The 21,440-nt window shown below is 53.2% G+C and overlaps 9 protein-coding genes across 9 annotated transcripts; 5 read left to right on the plus strand and 4 right to left on the minus strand.

Moving 5' to 3' along the window:
* Positions 1 to 7: 7 nt before the first annotated feature.
* BO72DRAFT_299181 (uncharacterized protein) lies at positions 8 to 317 on the minus strand. Its single transcript, XM_040940431.1, has one exon. The coding sequence runs from the start codon at positions 202 to 204 to the stop codon at positions 46 to 48; it is 159 nt and encodes a 52-aa protein (XP_040795848.1). The 5' UTR covers positions 205 to 317; the 3' UTR covers positions 8 to 45.
* BO72DRAFT_453299 (uncharacterized protein) lies at positions 9 to 779 on the plus strand. Its single transcript, XM_040945948.1, has one exon. The coding sequence runs from the start codon at positions 271 to 273 to the stop codon at positions 433 to 435; it is 165 nt and encodes a 54-aa protein (XP_040795849.1). The 5' UTR covers positions 9 to 270; the 3' UTR covers positions 436 to 779.
* A 397-nt stretch (positions 780 to 1,176) lies between these two features.
* Positions 1,177 to 2,699, minus strand: BO72DRAFT_472924 (putative protein kinase; the record flags this gene model as incomplete). Its single annotated transcript, XM_040947169.1, has 5 exons — positions 1,177 to 1,514; positions 1,579 to 1,773; positions 1,937 to 2,135; positions 2,174 to 2,264; positions 2,329 to 2,699. The coding sequence occupies 5 exons, from the start codon at positions 2,697 to 2,699 to the stop codon at positions 1,177 to 1,179; spliced, it is 1,194 nt and encodes a 397-aa protein (XP_040795850.1).
* An 879-nt stretch (positions 2,700 to 3,578) lies between these two features.
* On the plus strand, positions 3,579 to 5,185 carry BO72DRAFT_390982 (AIM24 family protein; the record flags this gene model as incomplete). The annotated part of the gene is made up of 7 exons (XM_040941831.1): positions 3,579 to 3,783; positions 3,880 to 3,998; positions 4,067 to 4,138; positions 4,190 to 4,360; positions 4,415 to 4,533; positions 4,590 to 4,821; positions 4,880 to 5,185. 7 exons carry the CDS (start codon positions 3,579 to 3,581, stop codon positions 5,183 to 5,185), a joined length of 1,224 nt encoding a protein of 407 aa, XP_040795851.1.
* Positions 5,186 to 5,415: 230 nt separating this feature from the next.
* On the plus strand, positions 5,416 to 7,525 carry BO72DRAFT_416216 (putative MFS monocarboxylate transporter (Mct)). Its single transcript, XM_040942588.1, has 4 exons — positions 5,416 to 6,172; positions 6,231 to 6,337; positions 6,410 to 6,993; positions 7,078 to 7,525. Exons 1-4 carry the CDS (start codon positions 5,833 to 5,835, stop codon positions 7,508 to 7,510), a joined length of 1,464 nt encoding a protein of 487 aa, XP_040795852.1. The 5' UTR covers positions 5,416 to 5,832; the 3' UTR covers positions 7,511 to 7,525.
* A 188-nt stretch (positions 7,526 to 7,713) lies between these two features.
* BO72DRAFT_481438 (kinesin family protein) lies at positions 7,714 to 10,680 on the minus strand. The gene is made up of 3 exons (XM_040947678.1): positions 10,072 to 10,680; positions 9,609 to 10,018; positions 7,714 to 9,557 (listed from the first exon to the last, which is right to left on the minus strand). The coding sequence occupies exons 1-3, from the start codon at positions 10,331 to 10,333 to the stop codon at positions 7,926 to 7,928; spliced, it is 2,304 nt and encodes a 767-aa protein (XP_040795853.1). The 5' UTR covers positions 10,334 to 10,680; the 3' UTR covers positions 7,714 to 7,925.
* Positions 10,681 to 11,495: 815 nt separating this feature from the next.
* Positions 11,496 to 15,260, plus strand: BO72DRAFT_453303 (COPII subunit SEC24). The gene is made up of 5 exons (XM_040945949.1): positions 11,496 to 11,694; positions 11,776 to 12,367; positions 12,427 to 14,073; positions 14,129 to 14,698; positions 14,828 to 15,260. The coding sequence occupies exons 2-5, from the start codon at positions 11,855 to 11,857 to the stop codon at positions 14,837 to 14,839; spliced, it is 2,742 nt and encodes a 913-aa protein (XP_040795854.1). The 5' UTR covers positions 11,496 to 11,694; positions 11,776 to 11,854; the 3' UTR covers positions 14,840 to 15,260.
* Positions 15,261 to 18,321: 3,061 nt separating this feature from the next.
* On the plus strand, positions 18,322 to 19,843 carry BO72DRAFT_522096 (mitogen-activated protein kinase; the record flags this gene model as incomplete). Its single annotated transcript, XM_040949763.1, has 5 exons — positions 18,322 to 18,431; positions 18,485 to 18,680; positions 18,731 to 19,112; positions 19,167 to 19,514; positions 19,566 to 19,843. The coding sequence occupies 5 exons, from the start codon at positions 18,322 to 18,324 to the stop codon at positions 19,592 to 19,594; spliced, it is 1,065 nt and encodes a 354-aa protein (XP_040795855.1). The 3' UTR covers positions 19,595 to 19,843.
* BO72DRAFT_453307 (uroporphyrinogen-III synthase HEM4) lies at positions 19,698 to 21,291 on the minus strand. The gene is made up of 2 exons (XM_040945950.1): positions 20,956 to 21,291; positions 19,698 to 20,791 (listed from the first exon to the last, which is right to left on the minus strand). Exons 1-2 carry the CDS (start codon positions 21,230 to 21,232, stop codon positions 19,989 to 19,991), a joined length of 1,080 nt encoding a protein of 359 aa, XP_040795856.1. The 5' UTR covers positions 21,233 to 21,291; the 3' UTR covers positions 19,698 to 19,988.
* Between the last annotated feature and the right edge of the window lie 149 nt (positions 21,292 to 21,440).

Raw genomic sequence — 21,440 nt, forward strand, 5'->3', positions numbered from 1 at the left:
TCAGCGCTTTCGAAGCAGATCTTTTTCTAATGCCTTGCTCTCGGGCTAGTTTTCGCATATCGCCCCCGTCGAAGCACAATGGAAGGTCTGGCTTTCGCATAACAACATCCAGAACAAGAGGTTTGGGATTACGATGGGGATTGCAAATATCTGTCTTGACTTGACTGTTCGCTCGATGCCAATCACGGATGAAATGTTGGCCATGTTAGCACCGACCACGTGATGTGCAGTCCACGGGCATCTATTTGTCTCTCTCCCTGGGCGTGAATGATGAGGGCACTTTGGCAAAGAGATACTAAGCAAGAGAAGAAGGAAGCAGATGCAGACGGCATGAATCCTGTTGATCGCAACGCCGAGTCCGACGAGGAGAGCGATCAGGACGAAATTGCACTGAACTTGAAAGAATCGGCCCCTTCTCCCGTATCCATCGCATGACTTGTACAGTGCATCCGTTTGACAACTTCCGGTCTTCTGCCCCTGCAACGGGAGATAAAGTAAGCTTTGGAAACAGCCATGTCCGGACAACACTATTCTCTCTCAGCTTTGTTTGTCTTTGGCCATCCAACACATGGGCCTATGGTCGATATCTATCAGGGTGGATTGGATCCACTGATCGTTCCGATACGGATCAATTCGATTCCCCAGAGGCACGGCCCTTCGAATGCTAAGCAGATAAACCCTATCATAACTTAGAGTCGTCGTTCTCTGTAGTCCCACACGGGCTTACCTGATTAAGTTGAGCAGGATGTCAAGAGGGCCGAATACTCGGCTTGGCGGAGTTTCTCTCCCTGGCACTTAGGAACATGCTACACTGACGCTGAGCTGGGTCGCCCAGCGGCCGGCCTGGCTTGAGGGGTGTGGTCCTCTCGGCTTGCGATCTTTCATGGTTGTTAATATCACGACCTTAGCTTCCCGTAGATTATCTCAACCAATTCTCCCAGCCAGTTGTTCACCGGCCGCGTCTAACTGTTCTACTAGCTGCGATTTGCCTACTGGTCGAGATCACCTCAGAGCCGGTCAAGAGGAGATTCTTAGTGTGTTCTCATTGCCAATGTCTTGTCGACCATGGAACACCTGATAGGGTATCGATTGCTCTCCAGCGGCAGAATGGTTCAAGCCCGTATAACGGTCATTGATCTTGTTCAGCCGCGCTATTTGCTTCTCCCTCCCTTCACTTCACAGCCCCTTCATCATCCACTCGTCGAACAAGAGTTCCAAAGCCGTGGCCCGGTCGTCGGGGTTCCACTGCAAGGCCATCCGGAGCCACTGGAAAAACCCCTCTTTACCTTCCCCTTCCACCTCCGAGGCCAGGCTCTCAAGGGTAATATCTGGAATAGAGGCAACCTCCTTCCACTTCCCCGACTTATCCCAGAAGGCTGAGCTGAGGTGTCTCTGTTCCCGGAATTCGGGGGTCGGAGGGCCTAGCAGAGCTATCAGTTCTGCTATATGGACCCGATCATCAAATATGCCATCTGGATTTTTGCCATTGATCAGGGTGCGAGAGCTGACAATATCTCAGGCCTAAGTATACCCCAGTATTAGCATTTTTAAGATAAGTAAATGTAAGAATAGTTCTACTCACAACCATAGCAATATTCCATATATCTACCTTATAGTCCCAGCACGACCTTAAAATCACTTCCGGAGCTCTATAAACATTCGGCATAATATCGCCATTCTGCTTTTTATCGCCAAATCGAGCTTCTCCAAAATCAGCGAGAATTGGCAGTCCGCCCGGAGAGAGAAAACCTAAAGACTTGTAGATCGTTCGATCTTTAAGCTTCTTTCGGGGTGTTGGGTTTCCAACTTCACGCTCTTCGAATTGGAAAAGATGGCTTGTCTCCGGGCCGGGAAGTAGTAGGTTCTTCAGCTGGAGATCTGTGCCAACACTAGGCCTGTAACTCAAGATCCTCAAGGGGGGTGGTAAGCATATAACCTGTATGGATGATATGGCACTCTGAATGCAGGAAATCCAGGGCGACGAGTAGCTGTCGGATAGCAGGCTTCATGAAATCAAGGGTTTTTTCGTTCCGAGGAGCCATCCTTGCTAGAAAATCTGCAGTCATTCCGAGAGGCTCGTGAACAAGACAGGCGTGACAGCCATGAGGGCCCTGGAGATGAAAATAGTTGAGAAGCTTACGAATGAAGTTTTCCCGGGGTGTTGTGCTTCCACCGAATTAATGCGCTTGTAAATGTCTAGTTCTCGCTCAAGGTCCCGGTTCTGGCCCGTGACGTAGACCTTTAAAACCACATATGTCGATGCACTGGTTTGAAGCATACTATTAGGATCTCCGTTATCATCAGAGCCAATGAATCAACTGCACATACACCAAGTCTTTCGCCAGCCAAACTGTGGAAGTGACTCCGTATCCTAGTTTGGCAAGGGTTTGATACCGATCATTGAGTACTTCACCCTGGGTGACTAGGTAGTATTTCTCGGGTTGGTAATTCGGCAGTGTCTCCTCGTCAAGCTCAGCGGACTGGTCCAGCAACTTGACCCCCGAGGTGGGAAACACTCTCGGGGTGCATGTCCACTGCGCTGACGAAATTACCGTTCGACGCAGCACTGCTGTAGTTCCCAGAGCTGACTGAAGGGAAGTTCGACGACAGCAAGAAGTGGAGGGTAGAGACTTAGCAAAACACCTGCGAGCACCGGGAAGGCAAACATTAGTCCAAGCGATTCGCCCGGCTCGCTTCATTATGAAGTTAGGCAAAAGGGAGAACGCTCAAGAGGAATCGGACGGAGAACATAGTCCTCAACCCAGTACAGGTCACGGCCTAATGTCTACTTAGCTAACTTCCATTGTACGGGCGCCGGTGATGAGATGAGCGAGTTGCGGGGCCGATTCGCCTTCATGGAGACATGGACAGTCCTCCTTGGGCGTCTCCACAACCTTATCTGTGCAGATAAAGTGGCCCTGATAGAGTCAAATCACGTGGTTTGGTGCGTACCCCGGAGTAATGGTGTGCGTGTCCGGATTATTCCGCGAGCGCTCCCTGAGCCATCTCGGTCCAGTCACGTGAATCCCTCTTTTCAAAGATGCCAGGGCTTACAATTCAGCTCGCGTACCCATGTTATCTTTGGTCACTCACTTGCAGGCAGTGATCATGATATGTATGCATATTAGACAGTACCAAGTAGCCTTGTCTTTTAATGGCAGGGGAGGAATAACAACCACTCCTCCAACTCGTACTAGAGCTAACTACACCGCAGAAGTTATACGCGTGAGATCGGTATGACATCAGCGGGAAGCCGTCTGGCGCACAGAAACCACCAGAGCTCAATGCAACACTTCTCCTGGTTGGGATGAAGGCTTATCCTTGAGGTAAACAGAGTTATCTCTACCCTTACAAGTGGCTTTGATCTCATTTCCGCCGTTCAACTGCAGACCAAAAAGCACCAGGGTAGAAGTGGTCGAACGCCGGTCATTGAGTGCCAAGCCGCAGAGCAACGCTTTCCCCGATCAGGAACTGCGAAGAATTACTGCGATTACCGCGGAGGACGAGCCGAAGCATCCTCGTTCAGCTCCCAGTTATTTCCTCCTCTCTTCGCAGATTCACACACTCCCCTTTCAACCATGGCAACAGGCCAACCTTTGAGGGGAGCTGTCCGGGCTCTGTCCTGGACTCGTGTTTCTCCCCCTCGGGCGCGACAAGGAGCTTTGCTGCACCGCGCATGCCAGACCAGAGGCGTCCAGATTCGCGCTGCGCCCGCGGAACAGCCTGCGGTCAATGGAGACAATCTCCCTGTGTCCAGCACTCCCACATCAGCTGAGTCCGCTGGTAGGTCTTGTCGCAAATCCAATTCAATGCGGTGCAGGCAATTGGAGCCCTCGGTTCACACTGAAACTCCTTGCTAATATACTCCTATCGATATAGATGCTCGGTTCGATGTCATTGGCGCACCCTACTCGCTCCTGTCGGTTTCGCTTTCCGCTTCGCAGAATCTGTACACTCGCCGAGGGACGTTGGTTGGGTTGAGTGGGAAAGCAGACAATGTATGCAAATACCGGAACTTTCGCAATCTGCTCACGTACGAGCTACCTCTAACATCTGATACCACCAGGTGATTTCCACCTTGAGTGTCCTTGAACCTTTCCGGAGAGCTGTTGTCGGCGTGCCGTTCCTCTATCAAAAGGTCTGATCTGTCTCCATAAGTCGAGGGGTTTGGGGCTAAATTTCCGCGCAGATATCCTCCGCCAGCCCGGTGACGGCCCTGGTCTCCGTCCGCTCGCCAAACACCTCTTTTGCGGTCGTACACCTCAATGGCTCGGTCGACTGGATGGTCGCTCAAAGGCGAGCGCTACTTGCCTGGACAGGTCGTTCGCTCTCCATTCGACCCACCATCAACACGAACCTGGTTCGTCTCATCCGGAACGTCACATGGTCTTATGATTATAGCTAATTCGCGAAGAGCCTGGCCCACTGGGGTAGCTCTGAGGTCACTGGCAGAGGATTGTTGGCTCTGGTTGGCAACGGCCAGCTGTATTCGGTCGAGCTCAAGGCCGGCGAGCAATACATAGTCCATCCCAGGTATGCTTGTCAATTCTACCCACTGTGCAGAAGCTCAGCTAACTGGTCTCGAAAAGCAATGTTGTTGCTTACACTATCTCGTCCAACCCCCCTCGTCCCTACCGTTTCAAGTCTACGACATTGAAGCTTCAGGTTCCGGGCCTTAAGAACCTGCCTGCCTTCATTCAAAGCTACATTCAGAATTCCAAGTTCCTCCAAGCTATGTCCGAAGCGGATACTTGGAAGTCTACAATGAAGCTGGTTCACAGGCTTCGCACCTGGTCTCGAATGACCATCTGGGGTGACAGGGTATGCTCAATCGATCTCACCCTCAAGTTGTATTGCGCCCAGTGCTGATGCTGTTTAGCTGTTCCTTCAATTCGACGGCCCTACAACTATTCTCCTTCAAACCCGCGGGCCTCGCATCAACGAGGTCCTGACGAAGCACGAGGTGAACGAGCTTGCCAGTGCTCCGCGTGGATTGACCATTGGCCCAGCGAAGCCTCCAACACCGGCGGAGGAAGCATCGCGGAAAGCAGCCGAGGAGGCGGTGAATGCTGCCCCTGTTCCCTCCCGGACGGCGAACGACTTGTTCCAAGAAGCAAAGGGCACGTCGCAGAGCGTCGCCAGACTCACCAAGAATGGCAAGGTGGTTTTTGAGAAGCTGGAATGAGCCAATTGAGTTGAGCAATCTGTTTCAATTATCCTGTTCCGTTGCATAAGTCCGAGTTCAATTATTGGAGGGTTCATTTTCATTGCAGGCTCAATGTGCTATAGACAGCATGCGTCCGATCGTACGCCAAAACTCTCTTCATGAATCCCATATCTTGCTGATCGCGCTTGGATCATCTGCTGCCTTTTCCTGACTTCTGCCACTTCATCTCTCGAACTTGCTCATGAGGAATTACAGTAAACACGGGCAGCAGTTGCGCAAAAGTATGGAAGAGGTGAACATCATTCCGGACCAAGGGTCCTGCAAGGGGCTCCAATAGATCGGGCATATCAAGGTTTGCTCATCATATTTGACTTCTCTGTTGTGCCAAGCCCCCCTTGGTACGGATTGTTTTGAACGACTCGTTTATGAGCTAACCGACCCGTAAGGGATAATAACTCACCCCATGGCGACGAAATCCCCCCGAATGGCTCCGTTCGATTTCAAAATTTATCTCCGGCCCGTGCCGGTGCCTCGTTCTCATCGAGGCTCATCCTGTATCACCGTTCTTGTTGAGAAGGCAGTTCTTGACAAGAATATTCCTACCTTGGAGTGACCTGTCGGACATACGAGAATCGTGACCCCCGAGACCACGAGTCTTGAGAAAGATGACGAACAACATGCAACGGCACGAGTTTGACCTTCCCAGTGAGCTTCCCGCAGAAGACATCAATGAACTATATCACAGCCATGGATCGACTTCAACAACAACGCAGGTCGACGTTGAAGCTGACAAGGACGAGCTTGTCAGCGGGCGACAACATCCTCTCGAGGCAGGGCAAGAAGGAAGCAGCAACACGAGCGATTCAGTGGAGAAGATAGGCGCTGCCGCGGCCACGACGCAGCTGGCACAAGGGCCCAAGGGAGCTCCAGATGGTGGGATGGAGGCCTGGCTCACTGTTCTGGGTGGCTTCTGCGCTATGTTCGTCAGCTTCGGCTGGGTCAACTGTGAGTTTCTGCTCGCAGCACACTCTGGGTGAAGTCTGTCATTGATGAGCGAAATTAGGCATGGGCATTTTCATCGATTATTACAAGACACACCAGTTGCAGGACGAGTCCACCAGCACTGTGACATGGGTCACGTCTCTGATGACCTTCATGATGTTTTTCGGGGTACGTAGATGCCATATACTTTAACTCTCTCTACGCCAACCATACGCATCCTTGCAACTGACCAGGGGACAGGGCCCCTTCGTCGGGATCCTCTTCGACAACTTCGGACCCCGATACATCGTGCTCGCCGGCACCTTCTTCCACGTGTTCGGACTCATGATGATCTCCATCTCCACGGAGTACTACCAGTTCCTGCTCGCCCAGGGCCTGTGCAGCCCGATCGGCACCAGCGCGCTCTTCCACTGCAGCATCAACTCCATCAGCACCTGGTTCGGGCGGCGGCGCGCGCTCGCGCTCGGCATCGCCACCAGCGGCGCCAGCCTGGGGGGCGTCATCCTCCCGATCATGCTCACCCGGCTCTTCGACCAGCTCGACTTCGGCTGGGCGGTGCGCATCTGCGCCTTCCTGATCCTGTTCTGCCTGGTCATCGCCAACTGCACCCTGAAGTCGCGGCTCCAGCACCGCCGCAAGCCGTTCCACTTCCTCGACTTCGTGCGGCCCCTCCGCGAGGTCCCCTTCCTGCTCACCACCGCCGGCACCTTCTGCTTCTTCTGGGGCATGTTCCTCCCCTTCAGCTTCATCCCCAGCCAGGCGCAGAAGAACGGCATGTCGGCCTCGCTGGCATCATACCTGATCCCCATTATGAATGCCGCTAGGTTCGTTGCCCCAACCTCAAAAAGCCCCCTCTTTCATCCCAAACCCAACCCAACCCAACTAACCCTCGTGGAACACAAAAATAGCACCCCAGGCCGCATCATCCCGCCCTACCTAGCGGACCTGTTCGGCCGCTTCAACCTGATGATCCTCATGACGTTCCTGTCCGTCGTCCTCGTGCTGGGCCTCTGGCTCCCCACGCACGGCAATGTCCCCTCCATCTGCTTCAGCGCCCTGTACGGCTTCAGCTCGGGCACCGCCGTCTCCCTGGCCCCCGCGCTCGTCGCCCAGATCTCCGAGATCCGCGAGATCGGCGTCCGCAGCGGCACGTACTTCTTCCTCGTCAGCTTCGCCGCCCTGACCGGCACCCCGATCGCGGGAGCCCTGCTCCCGGACCCCTTGCACGGGTCGTATCTCAAGCTGAATGTCTTCTGTGCGGTGGTGATGTTCTCCGGGGTGGTGTTTTATTGTTTGGCCAAGTTGTGGATTAGTGAGGGGAGGGTGGTGAGGAAGGTTTAATTTTTTGGGGGCAGGGGGGGGGGTGTAAAAGTTGGTTGAGAGAAAGGTAGAATGACGGGTTAATTCAAATGGGAGAAAAAGAGATTCATAGACGGTACGGGATCAAAATGTCTGTCGAATCATCATATTGTTAGTGTATGTGTTGTTTAAGATTGAGTATATCTCCTAATCAAGAATGGTAAAGTAATTTCAATCATATAACTCAAAATTCTTCCCTCGAACTCCCAGCACCAAATCAACTCCAGAATAACGCCCTCGCTTGATGGGGTCAATGATGGCTCATGCCAAAAATGCATATGTGCAAATGCAAAAGAAACAAAAAGCGGACACACAAAATGCAGAACTCAGATGGCACATCCTGCCTTCTCATAGGGAATACCAAATACCGCTTTGAAGAAAAAGCGGAAGAAGTCTTCTATACCAAAACGCCATTGCGCATGCTCTGAACACTCTTCATCCCCACTCCCTTCAACTTGCTCAACTCTGCGAGACTGTGGATGTGCACTTGAGCTGCTGCGGCTTGCTCTTGCTCCAGCTCCGGGCTCTCGACATGCTGATCCATCTCGCAGAGACAGTCGACGATGGCCTCGGCCTTTTTGACCCCCACGCCTTTCAGGAGCTTGATCTGACTCACATCACGGGAGTTGATGATTGAGAGGAGGTGGATGGTTCGTGGAGATGGAGGCTCGAATTCTTCGGCCATATCGATGGGCGTTTTCGTGCGGGTGCGCTTCCGCCGACGGGCATGGGCGATTTCTTCGAGGTCGACCTCGATTTCCTCGATCTCTTCGTCTTGATTCACTACTTGCTGGGTATCTTCGTCGTCGACAGGCTCGTAGTCTACGTCAGAGTCCTCTGCGTTGGTGCGTTTGAGAGTTGCTTTGGCGGCGGGTTGCTTCTTGAGGGACAGCATGCTTCCGAAGTCGCGCTTGCTGGGATGAGAATTAACGGCGCTGCTAGTCGTGTCGACAGCTGGGGTTTCCGTTTGGGATTTGCCGTGGATGCGTTCCTTCAGGTTGGCAATCTTCCGAGCTAGCTTCTCGTTGTTGGGAAAGAATGGAAGTGCCAATTGATACATCTTGAGAGCGAAATTGTCCTCACCACGACCTTGGTGCTGTTTGGCCATGAGAAGGTATGATAGACCCTCTGCTCGCGCATCTTCCGATCCCTCAATCCGTTGCTCGAGAAGCTCCAAGCGGCGTTGCACTTGCTCATTGAGCTCGCGAACTTGCGTTTGCCGTGACTGCTCGCTGACCGCTCGCACAGCGAGAATTTCCTCGACTTTTCTCTCAACCATCTCCTCAATCCTCGCGGCTGAGAAATCCTCGAATTGCTTCGGGGGCTGCTGGTGAGTCGGTTGTGCGAGACGCATGGGCTGTTTCGTGATTCGAGCAGTGGTATCGGCGCTGAGAGATGTGCGCTTCGGCAAATCGGGCTTCTTGAGCTGGGTGGAGAAGCGCGGTTGTGACTTGTCGGAGTAGACGTGAAATGCTTTCAGGGGCTTTTCGCCAGGGTTTGCAGCGTCTTTGGCTGCCGTTGTGGTCAAATTTACATTGACAGATGCAGTCAGAGGGCGTAAGGGTTGGCGCAGCGTGCCCATGATTGAAGGCCGTGCCACCGGCCTGGGAGGTCCCTTGAAGATGGGTTCGTTCTCCACTTCGCGCACTTCAATCTTCTTTGTTCGGTTGGCGAAGTTAAGGGAGCTGATTGTATCGAGATGATAGGATTTGACAGGGGCGAGGTTCAAGATCATGACCGTCAGCCCATTGTTCTGTCCCAAGGAGAGAATCCGAGTCATTTTCGATTCGCGGTATGGAATTCTGGAGTGCTTCTTGCTGATCGCTTCCACACACTGGGCGAGCACAAATAGACTCTTGTTGATACTGGCAGATTCGACCATGCGCTCCTTATCGTTGTCAGTCCGACGATTGTCCTCCGAGCCGGCAAGATCAATGGCCGACGCAGTGCTGACGCAGGTTTTTTCGCCAGTGCTCACTGTTACGCGCACACAGAGGATGGCGTGAGAGCGTGATGAGTGGGCATTTAGCTGTAGCGAAGTGAGCAATTAAGCTTCCTAGTGAAAAGCATGGGAACACACCTTGGTGGCAGACGTCGATCTGTTGATGTTCGCCTGGTCATACAAGGTCTCAAATTCCTTGAGGTTGTGGCATGGTCTCTCCGTCAGGCCGACAACTACAGTCTTGCCTCCATTATCACGGAGGGGGAGGCCTGCCAATGTTCTCTTCTCTGGAGGCTCGAACAGATCGAAGACCTTGTCGTTGTAGATCTCGTAATAACTCAAAGAGACGTTGACCGTGGTTTCGCCACCGCTTTCCTTCTCCATTTTCCGGCTGCGCCTGTATATGCTGCTGAGGAGACGAGGAATGACGCCTCTGTCAACCAGGCTTTTGCCGCCTCGCATGGTGTGCGTCTTCCCTGTCCCCGTAACTCCGTATGCGAAAAGTGTGACATCGAAACCGTTGAAGAGGTGCTTGACGGTTGGTGCGACTGCGCATTGAATCAGACAGGCATATTCCATGACTTGGACTCCCAACACTCACCCTCGGCCTCATACAGCTCCTGCTGTGTGGCTTCCGCCTCGTAGACAGCATTGAACTGGAAAGAGTACTCTTCGCTCTCATTCTTTGGGTTCGGGATCCGTACTACAGTACCCCTATCCCTCAGTGTTGCCAATGCTCCTTTCTCTTGTGTGGTAGTCTTCTTGTCGGCACCGTGGGCAGACGGGCCAGTGCGAAGGATGACGTCTAAGTCACGCTCCGACTTGAGCAGAGGTCGAATACGTGCGACGACCCGAACACTCATCGTGAATTATTGGTTATGTGCCAGCACAGCCAGAGTACACTGATTTCCAAACTCAAATGTTGTATGGTACCAATAATTCGTGCTTATCCAGGTTGTTCGTGCCCTTTGAACTGACCGTGTCGACCAATTATGCTTCGAACCTTGAAGGCGTGGGTATTAAAGTCATTAAATATGAGTTGGGTGGGCGCAAGAACCGGGACTGTCGCTCAACGTCGCAATATTAGGTCGGTAGATTCCAGTACAACCAGTACAAAAGTTGCTCAATTGACTCTCGTTGACAACAGCAAAACGCAGCAAACAAATTGATCGAACGTGAAGTTTGCACCCGGGCGTGCTCGTGGTGTTCGAAGGGCCGTTGATGACGAGATGAGCTCGAATTGGCGAAAGCGACAGGGATAGCCTCGTTGTGGTGCGACTGCCAGCGGTCAGCGCTGTTGGCACGGCAACCACGCCCACGTTCTCCCTGCCTGTTCTTCTTCCCGCCTGCACATGTGGGACCTACAACTGGTACTTGATTGAGGATAAGGTATAATTATCTGTACCTAGTACTTGACACACTCCAATCCCGATGGTGTTCTTGAATTTGATACCTACCTAGTATTCACCCCTGTATGCCATTTCTGCCATAGATAGCCGATCGCAATATGCATCTGCCAACCATTGCGTTTGATATGTATATAGTATTCACATTAGAAAGACAGAACCCCTGGATACGAAGTAAGGCAGGGAGATGCCGAAAGTGACAAGCAGCAAAGGTCATTTATGTTTAGTAGACAAGTATAACTACGGACTAATCAATCCATGGTAGCGATACCCCATGTCCAGGTGGAAATCTTTTTAGCCACTAATGACTTCCCTGAGTTAGTATGAGATCATTCTGCCACATCACACAGCTTGCAGGAGACATCCACAGTTTTGCTGAATGTCGACCCTAATAATAATTATTACAGTAAGGTACAGATTGTAGAGCATCTCGAGAGTACGGGTTCTAGAGAGAATTTCCCCTCGAATTGGCATTGTAAGTATAACTACCTAAAAGGCTAGGTTGAACATGATGATGGATGTTGTAAAAGAGCAAGTCGGGCTCGGATGCGGTGAGGTGCTGATTGGCCGGTTGGCGGCAGCCGCAAAGGCCACCGTACACCATCCACTGTCCACTGCACTGATCACTGCACTACCAACTCGACTCTACCTACCTACCTAATTACGCTGTGCCTTTGACATTAACGCAACTAACCACCTATCTTCTCCTGGTTGCATTTCACCCTTTCTTGCTGGAGTCTCACCTCGACGTGTTCTCCTGCTTGACTCTCAGAGCCTCTCCAACCCGTGCGGTTTGGTGAATCTATCCCCGGTCATTGGTACCCAGTCGCTCTCCGTTCCCCTCCCTGAACTCTCCCACTTTGTTTCAAATTGTTGACTGACCACCGCCCCTAATACAGTGACCTTGCAACGATTCACAAACCATCCCGCACACCTCCCACTATAACCGCCTACAGTCATAAATCACAGCCGACCTCCATGGCAGCACCACAAGGGGGTTATCCGCCCCAAGAAGGGTACGGTCAGCCTGTAGGTTACGGAACTCCTGAGCAACAACAGCCCGCGGGGCAAGGGCAAGCTGGCGCACGAAAGAAGAGACAATATGCAGGCGAAGCCTTCGACTTTGGCTCCGGTGCCAATGCTGCCTTAGGAGGCCAGTTACCGGGCGGTGGTAGCTATGGAGCTTACCCGGCGCAAGCACCAGCTGCTGCGGGATACCAGCAACCGGCCTACGCAGACCCTACTCAGATGCACGCTGCTGCCCCGGCTTACGGGGCGCCCGCCTCCCCGCCAGTCGCACAGATGACCCAGCAGTTCGGTGCTATGGGAGTCACCGATCCACACTTGATGCCGCCGCAGCCCGTGGCTCAAGCCCCCCAGGCTCCGCGGGCAGTCCCTCTCAACCAGCTCTATCCTACCGACCTCCTCACTCAGCCGTTCAACGTTGCCGAACTCGACTACCCCCCGCCTCCTATCGTTCTGCCGCCGGGTGTAAGTGTCCATGGCCGGTTTCCTTATCACGGACGGGAAACACTAACTTCACTCATTAGACCAGCGTTTACCCCTCTCCGTATGCCAATTGCCCCCCGAAATACGTTCGCTCCACGTTGAATGCGGTTCCTACGACGCACTCGCTCCTGAAGAAGTCCAAGCTGCCTTTTGCGCTCGTCATCCAGCCATATGCAGCGCTGCATGACTCCGAAGATCCCATCCCAGTCATTCCCGATCAGGTCATCTCCCGTTGCCGACGCTGCCGCTCCTATATCAACCCCTTCGTCACATTCCTCGACCATGGACACCGCTGGCGTTGTAACATGTGCAACCTGACTAATGACGTACCTCAAGCCTTCGATTGGGATACTGCTCTCCAGAAGCCTGCGGACCGGTCGCTGAGGGCTGATCTCAACCATTCGGTCGTGGAATTTGTCGCCCCTCAGGAGTACATGGTTCGCCCCCCTCAGCCGCTAGTTTATCTGTTCTTGATCGATGTCAGCTATGCTTCGGTCACCAATGGTCTGCTCGCGACAAGTGCACGGTGCATCAAGGAAAGTCTCGATCGGATCCCGAACGCCGACCGTCGCACCCGACTCGGCTTCATCGCGGTTGACTCCAGCCTCCACTACTTCAGCATCCCTCGGGATGGGTCGGACAACTCTGACCCTAGAATGCTGGTTGTCAGTGACCTGGACGAGCCTTTCTTGCCCATTCCGGGTGATCTTCTGGTGACCTTGAGCGAATGCCGGGAAAACATCGAGTCGTTCCTCGACAAGCTGCAGGAGATGTTCCAGAATACCCAGAGCAACGGCTGCGCCATGGGGTCCGCTCTGCGCGCTGGTTACAAACTGATCTCTCCTGTGGGCGGTAAGATGACCGTGCTTAGTTCTTCTCTGCCTAACATCGGCCACGGCGCTCTCACCATGAGAGAAGACAAGAAGGTCCTTGGCACCAGCAAGGAGAATGCTCTTCTGCAAACAGCGAACAGCTTTTATAAAAGCTTTGCCGTGGAATGCTCCAAGGCACAGGTCTCTGTCGACATGTTCTTGTTCTCTTCTCAATACCAGGACGTTGCGTCTCTCAGCAACCTACCCCGGTACACTGGTGGACAAACGTACTTCTATCCGGGCTGGAACGCCGCTCGCCCAGAAGATGCGATTAAATTCGCCCGCGAGTTCTCCGAATACCTTTCGTCTGAGATTGGTCTGGAGGCTGTGCTCCGTGTCCGCGCTACCACCGGCCTCCGCATGAACACTTTCTACGGAAACTTCTTCAACCGCAGTTCCGATCTCTGCGCTTTCCCCGCGTTTCCCCGCGATCAGGCGTATGTGGTTGAGGTTGCCATCGATGAGACAGTCACGAAACCTGTTGTCTGCTTGCAGACCGCCGTCCTCCACACCACTTGCAACGGCGAGAGAAGAATCCGCGTTTTGACTCTGGCGCTTCCCACCACCCAAAACCTGGCTGACGTCTTCGCCTCGGCGGACCAGCAAGCAGTCGCAACCTACTTCAGCCACAAGGCCGTCGAGCGGGCTCTGGGAAGCGGTCTGGAACCTGCCCGGGACGCCCTCCAGGCCAAGGCCGTGGAGTTGCTCTCCACCTACCGGAAGGAGTTGGCCGGTGGAAGTGTGAGCGGCGGTGGTCTCCAGTTCCCTGCTAACCTGAGAGCACTCCCCGTTCTTTTCCTTGCCATGATCAAGAATGTAAGTTTTCTCTCGCGCCCACTCAGTTTCCCATCAGCATCTGATTCTCGATTAGCTCGGTCTTCGCAAATCTGCCCAGATCCCCACGGATATGCGCTCTGCGGCTCTCTGCATGCTCTCTACGCTTCCCCTTCCTCTCCTCATCCAATACATCTACCCGAAGATGTATTCCCTCCACGACATGCCGGACAACGCTGGGTTGCCCGATGAGCAGACCGGCGAAATTGTCCTCCCTCCTCCAGTCAACCTGTCGTCCGAGCGGGTGGTTCCGTATGGCCTCTACCTCATCGACGATGGCCAGACGCAGTTCTTGTGGGTCGGACGCGATGCGGTACCTCAGCTGATCGAGGATGTATTTGGGCTGGCAGACCGATCGCAGCTCCGGGTGGGCAAGCAGAACCTGCCGGACTTGGACAACGAGTTCAGCCAGCGGGTGCGTGCGGTGATCGAGAAGAGCCGGGATCACCGGTCGAAGGGGGTGGGCAGCATTGTGGTGCCGCACCTGTATGTGGTCAAGGAAGACGGCGAACCGGGGCTCCGCTTATGGGCGCAGACGATGTTGGTGGAAGACCGTGCGGACCAGAGCGTCAGTCTGGTGCAGTGGATGGGCTCCTTGCGGGAAAAGGTTTGATTGCTCCGTTTCCTAAGCGCCTTTGTCTCTGCCAGTTGATCCATTACTCTTTCTGCCGTCATCGACGTACGAGTCTATACTTGGAGTCACGCAGACTGACAAGCTTTTCGAACACACCTACAGGTTGTTCAGTAATGATAGCTTCTCCCTTACTGGTAAATTATTTTCCAAATATACATCAATACAACTTCCGTGATTATGTCAAGATTTGTTTCCTTTCTGCTTTCTCTTCAGCGCTTGCTCCGGTGGTTGGCCTCGATTGGCGGGTTATTCTTTATCGGGTTGAGTGATGGGCAGGCCAACAAGAAAATACAAAAGTTCCGTGGAGCTTGTGGTTGATGTTGGGCGTGTGTTCGGGTGTTGTGTATGGACCAGACGCCTTTTTTTTTCCGGCATATCGAGCCATGTGCTCGCTAATCAAGTGCCGCCCACATGGGGGTTGAAGCTATGCATTGTCCAGTACAACACTTTGTAGGCTTTTTTTTCCCGTTATTTGCGGGCTGTTTCATAAGGCTGGTCACGATGCTAAACTTCACCAACCATCCCCCCAGTTTACCGCTAAATACGAATGTGATCCGAGGTTTTGACATGGGTTACGAGCTTGGTGGTTGGCTAGTCCTGTAGCTAACCCTGGGCGAGTAAGTGAGGGAGGGCGTTGTTGGGCTGCATGGGCCCTGAGTTACTTTGTGAGTGTATGCCTGTAGTCTGTGGTCACTGGTCAAGTCAGCCCATCCATGCACGGTAAGCTTTAGATCACACAAGTGCCAGAGCTGGCTGCAAGTATGACGGACGGTCATCACATTCGAGCCTCCGAGCCAACTGACTGCATTTAATGGATCGTCTCCCGGGATGAAGGGGGCGGGCGGGAGGGGGATGAAGAAGAAGAAGAAGAAGTGGAAAGGTGACGAACCGACTTCGAATTGAAGACTATGATTTGATGAACGGGGCTGTGATCAAGTCGAGTAGCACACAGTAGTCGGTCGTTCGGTCTGGTCTACGGAATAATAAGAGCGACCAAAGAGCACTCACTGCACTGCCCCTCCCTCTCCTCTCCTGGAAGAAAGTAATAAGACCAGTGTACTAATCTATCTGTGCGGCTAGGCCAGGGTGATGGATGGATCTCATGGATCATCTCTCACAGTACGGAGACGGAAAGGCAAGAAGATCCCTGGGCCCAGGGAATGGAAAGAGTGGGGATTTTGTAGATATTTAGTCGACTAATCCGGTTTCAGTAGTGGTGGGCCACTGCTAGAGAAGGGGGGGGTGTCTGAGAGACGGTGAAACTGCCAGAGATTGGCGCCCGTGGCGGGTTTTGGGACTTGGAAGCTGGGAGGGCTGGAGGCTGGAGGAATTGAATCGCGTCTCGTGGGCTGGTTGAAACACGAAACACTGGTCCAGACGTAGTTTCTTGGGTTTTTGGGAGGGGATTGACAGTTGCCCTTGAGATGACAGGATGGAAAGAGGAGCTCTTCAACTGAAAGTTGGAACGGAGACTGGACTGGCTTTTCTTGGAAAAGCGAAGGGTCGCATTTTCCTGTTGTCTGTTTTTTTGACTGCTGGAGTTGGGCGTTGGTTCATTGCTTGCTCTCTCCACGCAAAGGGAGGTATTCAGACCCGGCCTTATTGAGGGGGTGATTACATTGTCTGCTTGGGGTTATTGCAGAGTCACGGCATTTAGTGGTGGCTCAGTGGCTGCTGTATCCGCTGTGAAATGATCTTGGTTTGTGATTGATGAGATAGTTTGCTTTGATTTAATCATTGAGGGTGCTCGAACAAGAGATAGACTTGATGGTGTTGATACTGAGGAGTAGATATAATGATGGCAGCATTTCTGGATCAGGAACCAAAAACCACCCCCTCCCCTCCCCAACCGTACCACACAGACCGGTGGTGATTTCCACTGCAGCGGCCCCTCCGTCTCTTCAACCAAGGTTCTTCTTTCATCGGGACTCATTCATTATCACTCTTATTGTTGCCTCCCCCTTGTGATTGTCGACGGGGATTATCATTATTATTATTATTATTTTTGAGAAGTGTCGTTAGTTGGAACAGACTATTGCTGTCAGTGTCATCACCTGCTACTTACTATCTTTGTCCTCATCTGTCCACGGTCTTATCTGCTGCCTCCGTATCGATAACTGACCTTCCCCTCCCCCCCATTTATTATTGCTCCACGGCGATTCAGGTACACAACTTCCCACGCACGCACGCACGCTCTCTCTCTCTCTCCCTCTCCCTCTCTCTTCCCCTCCTCCCTCCTCCTCTCCCTCTTCTTCTTCCTCGGTTCCTCCTCCTTTCCACTGAACTCTCTCTATTCTATTCAATCTTCTTCTTCTCCTCTACTTTCCTATTCTTAGGAAATCCAATTTGTTGCTTCAAGGTGAATGCAAGTCTTAATTCTGCCACTCTCTCCCTCTCTCCCCTCCCCACTTGCGGGTGATTAACTTTCCCACTACGGACACTAGTTCCCCTCCACGACTGCCACTATTTGCCCTTCTCTCTCTCACTCACTCTCTGCCTCTGTCTTTCTCTCTCTCTCTCCAACCCCTCCACAACACCCGCCGACTGCTAGCTAGTCTGTCTGTCGTTCGTTACCTTCCCTCGCCTGCTCTTACTTCCTACTTCCTAGTCATTCCCCCCCCCCCATCCACTATCCCACTATCCCACTCCCCCCCCTCCCCCCTCTGCCCCCTTCTCCGTCGAAACGCCGTGGGTTGGTTTTCCCTCTATCTTTTGTCGCTTCATGTGTATCTTAGTCAAAAGAAACTCGAAACTGACCGCTGTCGTCGATCTAGAACCAGGACAGAAGACACCTGGAAGACAAACCGTCCCAAAAATAGAAACCGGCCTGTGAGACACCCAGCACCAGTAACCCCAATTCTCTCCTCACCACTGGTAAGCTTCTCCTTTTTCTCTCGCCCTCTCTCTTGATCCTCTACAAGGAACCTTTAATAGGGCCCGGTCTTCGGTCCTTTTTTGTCGCTGGTGTGGATAATTGACCAGTTCGTCTTTCTGTGGTCCAGGTCGTCAGCAGTGACGTGGATCGATCTAAGCGCCGTGTGAGCAGTTTATTTGTTCCTTTGATCACCCTCTGCGCCCCTGGATCGTGATCCTACCTGGCATCCCTTCGCCACTTCCTCTTCAAAATCAACGCTACTTCGGAACCTCTGCACACCAACGTGCGTGCGTCTTCCTTTCCCGGTTCGATTGCAGGCACGCGCTGTACCCCGCTCCCGATCTTCGACGGTTCCCCGACAACGGCCACTCGTCCAGCGCATACACCCTGGCATGCGGATTTGTTGTAATTAGGCTCCAACTGCGCTCCAACCCAGCTTCTTCTGGTAAGCGCTATGCCATGTGTTTGTTGCTTGAATGTGTGATGGGCCCTAGGCGTTATCTCGTGGGCGATCCGCTGCTTGTCTGCATGTGACGAACCACGCCCACCATCACTGCGATGCTTAGGGGCTGTTGGCCTGCTACAGTCCTCCTCCTCATCGTTGGGCTGGCAAGTCGGCGATGAGTTGGACTATCACTTGGCGCGGGGTTCATCACACAAAACGCCTGCTTTGGTCGGCATGAACTGACCTTTGCTTAGAATTCCTATCATAACTGTCACCATGGTGCAACAAATGCCTCCTCAAGGAGGATCACGCAAGATCTCCTTCAATGTCTCAGATCAATATGAAATTCAAGATGTCATCGGAGAGGGCGCCTATGGTGTTGTCTGGTGAGTTTTGTTAGATGAACCGAGCGCCGTAGCCGACAACTAATTGGCCTCAGCTCCGCGATCCACAAGCCTTCCGGACAGAAGGTCGCCATCAAGAAGATCACACCATTCGACCATTCCATGTTCTGTCTGCGAACCCTACGTGAGATGAAGCTGTTGCGGTATTTCAACCACGAGAACATTATCTCTATCTTGGATATCCAGCGGCCTCGGAATTATGAGAGCTTCAACGAGGTGTACCTGATCCAGGTAAATTTAGAAGTCATGCAACATGGAAACCCAGCGACTGATCGAACCAGGAATTGATGGAGACAGACATGCACCGCGTCATCCGTACTCAGGACCTTTCCGACGACCATTGCCAATACTTCATTTACCAGACCTTGCGCGCGCTGAAAGCCATGCACTCGGCGAACGTTCTGCACCGTGATCTCAAACCATCCAATCTTCTTCTTAATGCCAACTGCGACCTGAAAGTCTGTGACTTCGGCTTGGCTCGGTCTGCTGCATCGACGGATGACAACTCGGGTTTCATGACGGAATATGTGGCTACACGGTGGTATCGTGCGCCGGAGATCATGTTGACGTTCAAGGAATACACGAAGGCGATTGATGTGTGGAGTGTGGGCTGTATCCTGGCTGAAATGCTGAGCGGGAAGCCCCTGTTCCCTGGAAAGGACTGTGAGTACCACAATACCGGCGCGGCAATTGACAGGCCATTCTGACAACAGATAGACCACCACCAGTTGACCCTTATCCTTGACGTCCTCGGAACGCCGACCATGGAAGACTACTATGGTATCAAGTCCCGACGGGCTCGCGAGTACATCCGATCTCTCCCATTTAAGAAGAAGATTCCCTTCCGCGCCATGTTCCCCAAGAGCAACGACCTCGCCCTGGATCTGCTGGAGAAGCTCCTCGCCTTCAACCCGGCCAAGCGAATCACAGTGGAGGAGGCGCTGCGCCATCCATACCTGGAGCCGTATCATGACCCGGAGGATGAGCCCACCGCACCGCCGATTCCAGAGGGATTCTTTGATTTCGATAAGAACAAGGATGCGTTGAGCAAGGAGCAGTTGAAGCGTAAGTTGAGAGATTTCGTCTTATGTGGAGCTTTACTAACTTAGTGCACAGTCCTGATATATGAGGAGATCATGCGGTAAAGAAATGACGAGCATATGAATGCGGCTAAGATACCATAGTACGGGGGAACTAAACAAGGCAGTGCCTGTTTGTTCAAGTTCAGTGGGGTTTCATTCGAGCACATAATAACATGGAAGGATAGAAAGAAAAGGATAGGGACAATGCTCGCGCGTTCCACCCTGAGTGATATGCTGCCATTATGGGAAGGGAATATGGATGGAGTTGATGTGATGATTCGGGCATTTAAGCTTGTTTGATATAATGCGAGCAGAGTAGCCTTGACAAGCAGACCAGTACATAAGATGAACTTTTTCAAGAACGTCTTTGGGTATATATGCGGTGCAGAATTGCCTGAGGCACTCCACTTACTTCCTAACTGTACATAAACAGTGACCTCAGCTTTCAGTTTTTGGACTAATTCTTCCCCGCCCTAAACTCCTCCATAAATTTCTGGATCCCCCTCCCGACCCCCTCGGGACTAGGCTTCTCCGCACAGACATCGGGTTCAAACCCGACCCGATTCCTGAGATAATCCCTGGTCGTCGGACCAATGGTCGCGACAAAGAACTTTCTGTTGTTATCCTTTCGACCTAAATCCCCATCCTCATTTTGTGATTCCAACCCACCGCCCAGAACCGCTGACGATGACGACGATGACGACGATGACGAAGAAGCATCCACCGTCTCCAGAACCCTGACCATAGCCTCACACCCCGTCGGCGAAAACACCACCGTCCAGACCACTTTCTCGTCGTCTTCGTCCTGCTGTTTGCGCTGGAACGCATCCCGCTCCGCGCGAATTCGCGCCCCAAACGCCTCCTCAAACCCGGCCATCACCCCGGTCTCGTAGACCACCAGCTCCTCCACGGGGATGCGGGCGTCGGGCCGCCGCGCCGGGTCCATCAAGGTCTTGGGGATGATGTCGCGGCGCTGTTCGCCGACGAGGAAGAGGAGGGGCTTTCTTGCGTGGTTTGGGGTCTGGGTCTGGGGATTTGGGGGGCTGGTGTTCGCATCTAGGTTGCCCGTGGTGTTGCCCGTGGTGTACGTCGGGTAGTGCGAGAGGATGAAGTGCGCGAGGAGCTCGCCGGTGCCCGTGTCCTGGCCGTGGAGGGTGGCGTTGGGGAGGTAGGTGGTTGTCAGGGCGGAGAGGGAGCGGTGGGTTGCGGGGCCGACGGTGTAGAGGGGGAGGGTGAGGGGGGTTAGACTTCGGCCTGGGTCTGTTACGAGTGGGTAGTGGTATGTTAGCGTTGAGTTGTGGATTGGGTTAGGTGTGGTGTGGTGTTTGGGGATAGGGAGGGAGGTGCAGGGCTGGGAAGGTAGGATGTAGAGGTAGGTGATGACGGTGACGGTGACGGTGGTGGTGGTGATGGGCCGGACATACCGTCGATGCCCTCGAGGACGTGGGCGAACCCCTCCACCGCCCGCTGGCTTGTGAAAATGATGCCGCCGTATTTCTGGTTCGGATGGCCCGCGCGAAAGCCCCCCGATACGAGCAGGTCGTGGATGCGTTGGAGGTTGGTCGTGTGGAAGTGGTGCTCCAGCACGGGGATGAAGGCGGGGCTGTAGTTTTGGCTCGTGAAGAAGTCGTCGTAGCCGTCGTGCGGGGTGGAGCGGGTTTTGAGGAGGAGGATCGGGGTGCGAGGGTCTTGCTCGGCCATTGTTCTTGGGTTTCTTGCTGGTCTGGTTTGTTCTTGGGTGGGTGAGGTGCAATTGGAGGGAATGGCAGGTGGGAGGAGTTTCTGGTGGATGGAGGAGTGCGGAGTGCGGAGCGGAGCGGAGCTGAGCTGAGCTTGCGCCCCGGCCGAGGTTCCCTAATCCTCATACTATTACTGGTACCACCAGTCTTTTATAGCAATGCATGTATAG

Source organism: Aspergillus fijiensis (genome assembly GCF_003184825.1).
Source record: "Aspergillus fijiensis CBS 313.89 unplaced genomic scaffold BO72scaffold_88, whole genome shotgun sequence".
In the NCBI taxonomy this organism is placed as follows: Eukaryota; Fungi; Ascomycota; class Eurotiomycetes; order Eurotiales; family Aspergillaceae; genus Aspergillus; species Aspergillus fijiensis.